Consider the following 12,787-nt stretch of genomic DNA (forward strand, 5'->3'; position numbering starts at 1 on the left):
AGCACCCCTGACATGTACAGGCAAAAATCTTTATTTTCAGAAGAAACCAATCTCTATGAACGCAAGAGAAATAAATTATCTGGGATCAAAAACTAACAAATATACTGCCAAATTTTTACTTAGAGACCACAAGCATACAGAAAAGAGAAGACTCCTTAAAAGGGAGGTTAAATGATACTTTTCAAAGTCTGCGGAGTTTGTGTATACAGTTGGTGTTTATCAGTGGTTATTTGTGTCATGATTATAACACAAAGGATCACCAAATTATCTTTTAAAATCCAGAGTTCAAGTTCATATTTTTAAATTAATATTTGGTGCTTGCATGTATAATAAACACAAGTTGAAAGATCTGGAAAGTGTAACAGAGCAAGATGCTTTCACAAGGAAAATGACTTTTATTTTTAACATTTCCTCATTCTTTGCTAAACTGTCAGTTACAACATATGTATTTATTCTACTGAAGACAATAGCCAGATTGATCTCTAATTAGTGTAACTGACTGATCAATCATCAATCAATGTTACTGTGGTCATTTTGTAAGCAAAGTGTTACTACAGATGATCTGCTTCAGAATCGAAGACCTCTGTACTGGAAACAGAGCAGGTGCTCTGCTGCTAGAGAGAAGGGACAGCAGAAGTGACTGATACCAGTCCCTTCTGCTGATAACAAGCAAAACGCAGGCTCAAAAAAGTAGCGTTCCAGAAGTCCTCAGCTGTCCTAATAGCTCTTTTCTTCCTTGAGTTGAAATTCTCAAACGTTTCAATGTGTTTCCTTGCAAGGTCTATGTAGATATGTTCACAGGAAGTCTGAATAAAAACCAGATACCATTTCACACTAGTATGTTTTTAAAAATTTACCTCTAATATGTCTGGTGAGAAGTGACAAATCCAAGCAAATGGTCTTATTATTACTTCTGGGCTTTATCATGTTAAGGAGATATATGTTGCTAAAATATGACAACCCCTGTCACTTTATTGCTATGGTCTAGGTAATTTGAGCTAATTAATGATTTCTGTATCATCTAACATCTTGACAAATAGATCAAGAACTCCCTTTAAAGCAGTTATTGCAGAAATATACTGTGTGAGGCCCCAGTTAAGCTTTTGTTGATTTGAAGTGTTTTCCTCAAATAAAAAAAATACAAAAATACTTTTCACTGAATGTAACTGAGAAATTGTTTGATTTGACATAGGATGAAGACACACTTTCATTTCTTGAGACAGTACACTTTGGGATTCACAGGATAACTTGCATGAGACACAATTTAATGAAAGCTCTCAAATAAGCAATTTTATTCCTATCCATGATTGCAGACATTTACAAAACCATAACATCTGAGTTCACCTTAAAAAATAACTTATATAAAGCAGTGATATACACAGCACAAAATAGTTCAGGGAAGGGGCAGGAGCAACTTTTAATAATTAAAATGTAAACGTGAAAAAAAGGATGGAATAAAAGTCCCTACTTATTTCTACTTAAGATGTCATGTGATAATATTTTACAATGTCCCGTGGGTCAATGTATGTATGCGTATATGTCCATATAACATCCGCATATACGATACATTCTCTTTCCCACACATATACATACACAGATAATTATTTGCAGTTCAGTTTAGGGCAATTCTGATGTGCCGCTCCGTACAGTTGTTTGGATCACTTTTGGACCTGCTTTCTTCACAAAATAGGGGAGAGAGCAGGAAATAAAAAGATTGGTTTGGTGTGGCCGAGATTCCTTTGTTTAACTGTACACTGTGATGAATAATTTTCTTCCGTAGTAGTTCTGTGAAGGGCTGACTCACTGTGGTTTTCATAAGGAGACTTGGTAATGGATCACACACTCATTGTCATGCTAGGGGAGTACTAGAAAGAAAGAAGAATCCATATTTAATGGCAATTTTCTTATGTTCTTTCATGCTTAAGATTTTTACCCTATATGACATAAAAAGAAAAAGTTTTATACAGACTTAATTCTAAAATTTTTATTATTTCCTCTGCAAAGCAATTGATCCAATTCTCTCCCAGACCCAGGAGGCTGATAATCCAGTCCCTCAGCCTTCTCCTTCCAGACAGATTTATGTTTTGCTGGCAACTGTAACAACTTGAGTAACCAGTCCAAGGTGGATCATAATGAAATAATTATGAGGACTTATCTTTGCTATCTATTTAGCAATGTGTACTGGAGAGTTACTTAACTCTCACAACTTTAGTTTCCTCACCTGTAAAATGGATTTAATAATATTATCAAGGGGTTCTGAGAAGATTAAATAAATATAAAGTCCTTAAACAATGTATCTTATTGGATACTTAGAAAGTGCTCATTAATTCTAGGTGAATAGTGGAGATAAACCAAGCCAAACCAACTCCCAGCTGGTCCTAAGTTTTCATTAAAACATTTAAAACACCTTTAAGGGTCTGCTTTAGACTTTACCATATGAACCTCTTCCCCTAATATGACTCCAATCTCAATCCACAATCATTTGAGTGACAATAGGGTCACAGTTGTTACGTTTACTTGGCACTCTGATTCCCTAGACAAGGGATTCAAGATGAGGCTTTCAGAAATGTGCAAAAAGTGGCCTCAAAAATGACTTATAAAGGAAGAAGAGCAATTATTTTGTTTTATGCCAATCTACCTTCATGGTATTGAGGAGCAGACTGTGACAAAAAAAAAAAAAAAAAAAGTTCTAGAACAGCACTGTTCAGGATAATTTCCTTCAGTGACAGACCTGTCTTACAATCTGTGCTTCCAACACAGAAACCACTGGTCACATGTGGCTACTGAGCACAAGAAATGATGCCAGTGCAAGTGAGAAATGAAAAATTTTAATGTTATCTAATTTTCATTTATTTAAATATCTACATGCAGCTAGTGGCCATCACTTTGAAAAACAGCCCTAAATTGGCTGAACTGTGAGAAGAGCCATCTAATCTCACATAGTAATGGTCTCTAGATAAAAAGGCTTCTAAATTAAAATGTAAATGTGGACCCTGAAATATTTTAAGTGCTTTATTGAAAACCTGTGAGGACCTAGGCAAAAGGTGATTCTTTTCAACATGCAATTAATGGTTGTGCCTTATGAAGAGGCAAATAAAGTCTAAGGGATTGGTCCAGGGCTGTTGGGGCTTAACCAGGAACAGTGAGGCTCCTGGGGAGAGAATACAACTTTTTAGAAAGGTGGCAGACAGAGAACGGAATGAATAGATGGGTTGTTGAAACTAGTAAAGAGGTGTGAGGTGTGTACTGAGATGAGGAGAACCAAGGGAAGGATTTCCCCTGGAGGGCAAAAGGTGATCATGGCTCAAGCGGAAGACTTCTGAACCAAAAGTCACAAGGGCTCAAATACAAAGCACGTTGTTCCTGAGTAAAGGTGGAGAATGAGGCTGGGAAAAGGGTCACTGGGCCATGGGGGAGAAATGTTAATCCTTCAAACATGGGCCACAACAAGGAAAATTTAATCATCTTGTTAATCATCTAATAGCCCAAAGTTTTGTTTCAGTAAAAGAACTAAGTCAAACAGTCAATTCACTCCAATGTTGGATAATAGGGTGATAAAAAGGGGATACTGCCAGAGAAGAGAAAGATTCAGTCGGATAGACAAACATCTCTCCCTTTATTCTCGATCATGGTAGCAAAAAGCAAAGCAAAGCAAAACCAAACCAATCATGGAAACATTCATAGACAGGGCAGCTGATGGAGCTCACCTGACCCTATGCTGGAATGGGAATATACCCCATTTCATTACAAGGTACCAGCATAGTCTTGCAAGACAAATTGTATACTTGAGCTTCAATGAGTTATCCACAGCCTTTGACTAACAGAATTATATTTTGTAGTTTATTTTCAGGGGAAAGCATTAAACAATAATAAATGGATATCAAGGTTTTATTAGAAGTAGAAAAAATCAAAAGTATATGGCAAAATGGGCACTGAGAAATGTTTTTTAAAAATTAGTTTTAGGTGAACACAATATCTTTATTTTTATGTGGTGCTGAGGATCAAACCCAGGGCCTTGCATGTGCTAGGCGAGTGCTCCACTGCTGAGCCACAATCCCAGGCCCTGATAATTATTTTAAAATATAGTGTTTATTGAGTATACTATGCCAACAGTCTAAAACAGTGAGTTACTAAAGCATTTCAGAAAGAACCTCAAAGGAAAATTTACTTGTTAATCATCTTTTAAAAATTCCTGGATAAATCATAGGAATTTAAATAATCAGGATTTTAAAAGTTCTTGAATCCTTTTACCATAGTACTCCAGTTCATTTGTATATCATGTAACATTGGGAAATATTCTTAAAATATATAGTAGTCCTCACCCTAACAGACATTTTGTTAAGAGATGTACATATGTAAAGCTACACAAATGCACATACACTGTTATCAAGTATTTTTTTACTAGTTGCTACCATCCTGTAACACCAGTAATTCTTAACATTATCAACCTGTGATATTTCAAATATCTCTAGCAAATCTTATAGAAAAATGATAATTTGTTACTAATTCATTGGGAAATTAAAATAAATAGGTTTCCCAGGGAGGAAACTGAAAAAAAAAGGAGTATAATATCATAGAGAAAATAAGGAACACATTCAGTCAGAAAGGATGAAAGCATTAGCTCCAAGAAAAAACACTCAGAAAAATTATCAAGCATCTAATAAAGTATATTTTTTGAGTAGTATGAATAACTATAGAAATGTTGTGCTAATTGTATTTGACACAGTAAGATAGGATGCTTTTATGGCTGAGTGTCTACATAAACAATGTACTATTTGTCCTCCTAAGGCTGTAGACTGCTCATCTTTTAACTGCCTTTATTGAAACTGTTTCAACTAAATGAAATTAAGGGGAAATCACAAATTTTCTAGGAAAACTTACAGAATATGAAAGCAAAAAAGAGTTTTTCTATTGATTGCTATTCTTCAAGGTACTAGAGAAGTGGCTAATGTTTTTCCAGAAGAAAAGGAAGAGTAGGTGTTAAATGTGATATCATATTTAGAGACATAAAATATTCATGGTATACTATACTGTGGCCAAACTTCAGTGTTTCTATTGTATTGCTGCATCAACATGTGATGGCAAATTGTAATGTCTGTATCAAAATGCTGTGATATCAGGTTGCCCTGTTTCAAAATAGTCTGAGTATTCTTCTACACAGAGGATAAAATGGTTCTTACAAAGCTGTGAACAACATTACCATTTGATTTAGCAAAAATTAAAACCTAAAGATATCATTTTTAGCATATATCAACTTATTTTACCTGAACTATATTTTTAAATGGTATTCTTTGGCATGAACTTGTGATATTTTCATTGTTATATACCTAGTTCATGTATCATTGCATCTATCAGAGATATTCACTAAATCTTTGAGCAATGTCAATACATTTCTGTTTATGTATTTCAAGATCTCACATTAGATCTTACTACATTCCTGTGTCTTAGTTTCTATATAATATTTTATTAATGAGAAATAAAGAATAGTTCTGCAATTATCATATAAAATAAAGCAAAATAAATTTAGAGGTTATGTGACTACATCAAAAATTTGAGTTGTTGGGATTTCTGCACAGTAACAGAAACAGACAAAGGTAGGAGATGATCAACCACCTTGTTTATAATTTCTATTTGATACAAAGGGTTTAATATCATGTGTCCTGAACTGATGCACAAGGAAATATTTTTATTAATTAATTCAGAAGAGTAGACCTATTTATTGCTTTCTCCACTTGGAAATCATGAAAAACTTTTTAAAATTAAGCTTGTCATATTCTGTACATTCAAAACCCAACACTTTACAGTTTGAACACTAGGGGGCATCTTTGCTTCTTGAAATAAGAACCTTGTTTGTGATTAAAAAAAAAACAAGGCTGAATAGTGAAATATTTTTTGATTCTCATTTTGCTCTGTCAAGTATGTTGGCACTGAGAGGTTTATGACTTCCACTGGAAATTTTTGTTTTTATATTATTAAATGAAGTAGCATGTATGAAATGACTAGGATAATACCTCATCTATAATAAGCACTCAATTGCTCCCTTACCAAGTCTCTTTTGTGGTCAGAGTAAAATGTCTCAAGTCTTCAAAAGGCAGACTGCTAAAAATAATGTGCTTTTAGGATTATGTGCATTAAAAAGACTAGAATTTTCATATTCACTTTTTTGGAAATATTTTCTTTTTGCATTTATTAACAGTATTTTCCTTGATTATAATAAAAACAACTTATGGGAGATAACTAGTTATTTACTTCCTTAAACCCTTACATTTGCCAGCACTAAATTACTTTTTGTTTTTCTTCCTCTCTCCTCTCTTCTGCTTGATCTTACAAAAAAAAACAAAAAACAAAAGTCTAAGCAAAAACATGAGGTAATGTGATAAAGAAAGCCACAGGTAACAAGGGACACCATCCATTAAAAGCAGACAGACAAAAGGAAGGAACTGCTGCGTGGATCTGCTTTCTGGTTGTGCTACCCTCCAGGGTGTGGTAGAGTGTCTTGATCCACCATCCAAATATTTTTTCCTTTGGGACCTTTCTGTTGGAGACATTGAACCTTCTTGGGTTCAGGGGCTGTGAGGCTGGGCCAGGGTCTGGGATGGGGGAAGACCTGCTTCAGCTGCTGTCCTTTCTAAATGCAGATTTACAACAATCTGTGGCTTTACAGGGAACATAGTCTCGGTTGGATTAAAGGGCAAGGGTGGTGTATAAAGAAATTCTTTAAATCCTATTTGATTCTCTGCTTCTCATGAAGAGTTTTCTGATGCCAATTTTGAATTGGTACTCCTCTTCTGACTGTTAAACAGAGGAGCATTCATCAGTGACAAATATGGGAAGGAAGGAGAGAGAAGGGCTCCTCTTGTTTCTGTCCATAAAGTTAAAGCCATGTGGAATCTTTTTACAGTTTTTTTTTCAGCCCCGAATTAATCTATTTTATTTATTTACATTTAAAACACCTCGCTTATGTCTACTTACCACACTTATTTTTAAAATTTTACTTTTTAAATGGATATATAAAACTATATATATTTATGGAGTACTATATGACTTTTAAAAATATTTTTAGCTGTAGATTGACACGATATCTTTATTTTTTAAAGTTGTACTAAGAATCAAACCTAGTGCCTCACACATGCTATACAAGCACTCTACCACTGAGCCACAACCCCAGCCCCACTATAAGATTTTTGATACATGTGTGCATTGTATAATGTTCAAATCTGGATAAATAAATCCATCTTCTCAAATACTGCACTTCTTTGTGAGAAAGACATTAAATGTTCTTCCTTCAAGTTTTTTTTTTTTTTTTGGAAATACATAGTGCATTTTTATTACCTATAGTCACTCTACTATGCAGTAGTACAACAGAACTCACTTCTAACTGTAACTCAGTCTTTCCGCATATTCTCCTCAGCTTTTGGTAATCAATATTCTATTCTCAAGTTCTATGAGATCAACTTTTTTAGATTCTTACATTTGGGCAAGATCATGCCTGATTTGTCTTTCTGTATCTATCTTCTTTTACTTTACATAATATCCTCCAGTACCATCCATGTCACAAATCAGAGAATTCCATTCATTTTTATGACCGAATAGTGTTCCATTACATGTATGTACCACATTTTCATTGTCTAATCATCAGTCAATGGACTCCATTTCTTAGCTCTTATGAATAGTGTGTTACATGTAAACATCTGTTTTTCTTATTAGATTGTATTATTTGAGGATGAATATATATTTATCTCAGAAGACTTCATCTTTATCCTAGTTCTTTCCATTTAGCAAGCTCAATAAATTTTCAACTGCATTGATATCATATACCTCATTAGATCATACCATGTTACTGCAGGAAGAATTAAAAGAATAGGAAAGAAAAGGCCTTTAATTAGATAAAATGAACACAGGAAAATGACTCATTTATTCACAGTCCTGAAATAAACCAGTGAAAGAACCAGGACCTATAAAATAATTTCTATAATCCTGAGGCATTATGACTTAAACTGTTTCTCATATTTTTTCTATATCCTCATCATGGAAAACTAAGATTTTGATTTCTTTATACAAATTTATATATATTTATATATATATACACCTTGTTTGTTCTCACTAATTACATATGTCCTGTAAGTAAAACAAACTAAAAATCAGCACTCTTTTCTAATTTTAACAGAAATAAAACCCCAAAGCAGGGAAGTCTTGTCCCATGAGAGGCTATAGTTTAAGGCCAAGAAGTAAAAGAATCTACAGAACCTAAATCTTAGTTTCCCTGTGGGGAAGCAACCAGTCTGTGCAAAAGTAGAGATGCTATTAGCCACCACTTCAAGTTCTTATGGTATTACCTCTGGTAAAGGCTAAATTGGGCAAAATGGGGGTAGCTGTCTCTTCTCATTCTGACTATAGTTGGCAGGACCTCCATAATAAATTTTAATGATAGTAATGCATATGTGGGGTAATGGATCACATAAAGATGAAATTCATTTAGGTTTTGAAATCTTTTATACTATATACCAATTTCATGATTCTTTTCAGAGAATACATATTAGCATCACTAACAAAGAGTTTTCATTATAGTATACTGCAACTCACTCTTGGAAATTCTGATTCACTAAGCCTAGGGAGGGTTTTGGCAAGCTGTATTTAAAAAAAAAAAACAAAAAAACCCTGGAAATGGTTTTTCTCTTTTTTTATTTTCGTTACTGGGGATTAAAACTAGTGTCTTACATGTGCTACGCAAGTACTTTACCAGTGAGGTACATTCCCAGTCCCCATATAATGGGAAAGTTGGCTTTGTTTTGTTTGTTTATTGATTTGTTTTTGGATAGGGTTTCACTAGGTTGCCCAGGTTGGCCTCAAACTCTCCTGCATCAGCCTCCAGAGTAGCTGGCGTTACAGATATGTGCCATGGCATCCAGCTTGAAATAATGGTTTAAAACTCCTTAAGAAAAAGCACCATCTTGTCTCGTTCTAGTACCTAGCATATTGCCTTGGCACATGGTAAGTGATCAGAAATTGTCTGTTAAATGAACAAATGATTTTGATTACATCACTTTTTGGTTCTGTCCACTTCTATGGAGATATGGAAGGATACTGCTTTTGTTTAACAATGTAATCACACTCAAAGATTGATGTAAGTATCCAGTTCAGGTTAACAGACCACCAATATGGCCTCCAAAACACTGATAGATTATTTTCACAACTTTAAGGACAGCCCTGAGAATAGATTTATTTTTTTTAGCAAACATTTTAGTAACATTTAAAGTTGTAAGACACATCAAATAAACAACCTGTTTCCATTTTCATTATTCGTAGTAAGTGTTCTCTATGAGAAAATTAGTATTATGGTTTTGTAACTATGTAGATAGAATAGGAATATAAGAGAAGTTTATTTAAAAATTTTTAAAGAAATTTTACTTTAAAGTTTCCTGTAACTTTTTAAAGATCAACTTATTGAACTCTAGACAAACAGAAATAATAATGATTTTATGCATTTATTGTAATAGAAGAGCTTCAGAAATAAAATCTGTATATAATAATATAGTTAAGGGAATACTTACACTCTCACTCTGAAAAGGATTTAAGAAATTTCCCCCCATTTCACCATCATCCCTTGGAGTGCCCGGTTGATTACTCAGGCTCATATTATTGGGAGAATTCTGTAAACAAGATTTAGAAAACAAGGCATTGTTGAAGATTTTAATTTCCCTCTTGCATTGTACTGTTTCAAAAACTGAATCTACAGCAGCATCTCTAAGGACAAAGCAGACTTATAATTTTAATCTTAGACTTCTACCACGTATTCTAGTTCATTCTTTGTACCTTGGCAAGTACTAATACTCTCCCAAATGAAAATTTAAAAACAAACCAAAAAAATCCCCCAAATAACCTACAACAGCTATTTTCTTAGCCTTAGAATCAATATTTATTCAACTTCCCATCCTCAGTTTATAGAGCTCCTAGAACTCTGCAGAGTTTAAAAAATTTTCCCAACAGGGGCACGGTGAAGAGAGAACCTTCACAGATAAGCATGGTGGAATGACAATTCCCTCAGCAATTTCATTAATCAAACTTTGAAAGGTTACTGCTGTAATAAACACATCCCTTTAATTCTATATGCAGTTTATAGATACTATTCAACTCTTTGTTATACAAACCATAAGGAAGCAAGGAAGATAGTTAAGAACAGTAGTTAAAAACAAGAAATATCGTAAGACTTGAGAATTAATTGTGTGTCTTTAGAGAAAAAGAAGGCTGAAAAGTAAATTGCTTTAGAGTTTTTTTTTCCTCTTACTAGTTTAAAAGTAGATTTACTTTGAAACTTCCTTCTAAGATAAAATGGCTGCTATTAGCAATCTAATCAAACATGAAGTTAGCAGTGCACTGCTTCATATTCTATTTAAATTTGTTAGTGTCGTTATTATTATGTAATTTGAGCTACGCAGGAATATCTGATACTCCACATCAATGGGAAATACAGAATGGCAACGGCATATAAATCATGTTTATTTGTTATTACAACTATGACCCACGGGACTCTTTCCAAGGTGCAATTTATTAACTTATTAAAAAAAAACTTCAGTGTTAAACATTTTCATTGCTATTTCAAATGAAAAAAACAATTTTAGATTTTTTTGCTTAGGCCACTGCCATTATATATTCTGTTTTGGAATAAGTTTTTATATTTTTTTAAAGAAAATTGCTCAGAGGATTTGATTTAACTAAAACAAGGTATATTGCAAACATTAAAATTTCATGAATGAGTTATTCCCAGAAGAACAAGTGCTTTTTAAGAATATGGTTAAACTGTAAAGCAGAGGCAGGTAGATGAGCTGGTGGAAACACAACTTGTATCTTGTCTTGCGGTGCACCCCACAGGGAGGATCTGAGAACAAGGATCCTCTGAAGTCCATAGGAGTTCTATATACCAACGAACCCCAAGGGCTTGGCAACCATACTTTCATAGCATAAAAAAGTTCTATTTTTGTTTTTTGACAATTTTTTTTTCTGAAAATGTTACTTATACAAGCATATATAAAGTTAACTGTACTTTGAAATCAATGTGGGTAATTTTAAAAATTTAAGTAAAATTTAACTAAGTGTACTACTTTAGAATCCATTAGTTATTAATCAAATAGTACATTTACTTTGAAAACAGAAATATGTTGACTTAGCTCAAAAAGGAAACTAGACTCATATAAGTATTGTAAGATTTACCCCAAATCTATCTTTTTTGGCAAACACATAGATTTCTGTCATTTTTTGAGAATTACAATTTGTTATATATGACAACAGAATGCATTACAATTCATATTACACACATAGAGCACATTTTCTCATATCTCTGGCTGTACACAAAGTAGAGTCATATCCTTCATGTCTTCATACATGTACCATAGTTCAGTTGATAGATTTCTGTCATTTTGTACATAATAGAGAAATTGCTAATATTAGAATAAAAATAATCTAACAAACATATGAGAAAATTTAAGGATGCACCTGGAAGTTGTATACTTATACACATTGTCAAATAAATGTATAAAATGAGCAATCTCAAGTCTTGTGTGACATCAGACTTCCAGCAGCACATTAGGTGATCTAAGGGGATCAGTGCAACCCTGATCAGTTGGGGTGCTTCAGGTCTCTGCTGTATTTTTGCCATACATCATTTCTTCATTTATAATTTGAAATTTAGCTAACTGCAATTATGATTCCTGAGTCAAAGTGCTGATTTTTAAATATTTAGAATTTGAAAGTAATATTGCATTTTTAATAGTTAAATACTTCCAAAATACTTCCAGGGTTACTACTCCTGTTTTCCAGGCTCTCTTCAGATGACTCAGACTTACACTCTTTTATTTTGGAAAGGGGAGAGGGATGATACATAAGGATGTTGAGAGGAAGAATGAAAGGGCATAACCTATAAAACTAAGGTAATATAATTTCTGAAATGTATTCCTATTCAGCCCATTGGACCATATTTGAAAAACATTGAAGAAATAAGGACAAAATATTTTGTTTTGTTTTGTTTTGACCTGAAGTGATCTTTGCAAAATGTTGTGAAAGCAACAAAAGCTTCTCAATGGGGAGTCTTAAGAAAACTGTGCTGTCCATGATCACTGAGTAACCTGATGAAGAGAGAGGCTCAAGAGCACACTCACAATTGGCATCTGAGGAAGAGTTAAGACAGTGGTACTGAAACCCAGCCCAAGACTGGTGGTAATAAACTGTGTGCCCACGTCATCTAACTGTGGCCGTATTTGTGTCTCCAGTGGAGTTCATAATCAAGGTAAGGATGTCATGCACAAAAGGAATTAGGTTGGTCAGGAAGGCAGTACAATCACTTGATAATATAATTAGAGAATAGGGAACACAAAAGAATACAGGTAAAGATTAACTACAATATTCGCATTAATTAAATTTCTTACTTCAGTTGATGTGTACTTTATTTTGTACTCATAGTCTTGAATTTAGCTTGAGAAAATATAGTTAGGATTTACTGATTCCATCTTCAAAAAATTTTATCACATTCTCATTTACCCTTTCTTTACTCTGGAGCTTTTCTCTTACATAAGCTATGATGTCATATAGAAATGTATATATGTGCATGATTTGCATAAGTAATATACCACACACACATTTTGGCTACCATTTTATCTTAGACTTTCTGATCTCTAAATTTACCTTGCAGTGTTTTTTTCATATCCTTTTTAAATAAGTTATTGTCCCTTCTTCCATCCTCAAAAATTGTTCTAAACCCTTTCAAACTCTTTAAAACTTTTTTTTTTTTCAAGTC

General features: G+C 33.6%; 1 protein-coding gene across 12 annotated transcripts in view; it reads right to left on the reverse strand.

Annotated features, from left to right (window-relative positions):
- Window positions 1-1,263: 1,263 nt before the first annotated feature.
- Window positions 1,264-12,787, reverse strand: part of Ssbp2 (single stranded DNA binding protein 2) — a 324,265-nt gene continuing 312,741 nt past the window's right edge. For 10 of the 12 annotated variants that reach the window (XM_048800213.1, XM_048800211.1, XM_048800215.1 and 7 more), the window contains 2 exons: window positions 9,552-9,650; window positions 1,264-1,865 (listed from right to left, as the gene is read on the reverse strand). In XM_048800213.1, the coding sequence (XP_048656170.1) occupies window positions 1,836-1,865; window positions 9,552-9,650 (129 nt within the window). In that variant the 3' untranslated portion in view covers window positions 1,264-1,835. The remainder of the gene's footprint in view (window positions 1,866-9,551; window positions 9,651-12,787) is intronic. The other 2 variants (XM_048800214.1, XM_048800216.1) reach the window with 1 other exon arrangement.

The sequence above is a fragment of the Marmota marmota genome, unplaced genomic scaffold (genome assembly GCF_001458135.2).
Source record: "Marmota marmota marmota unplaced genomic scaffold, marMar, whole genome shotgun sequence".
NCBI lineage: Eukaryota > Metazoa > Chordata > Mammalia > Rodentia > Sciuridae > Marmota > Marmota marmota.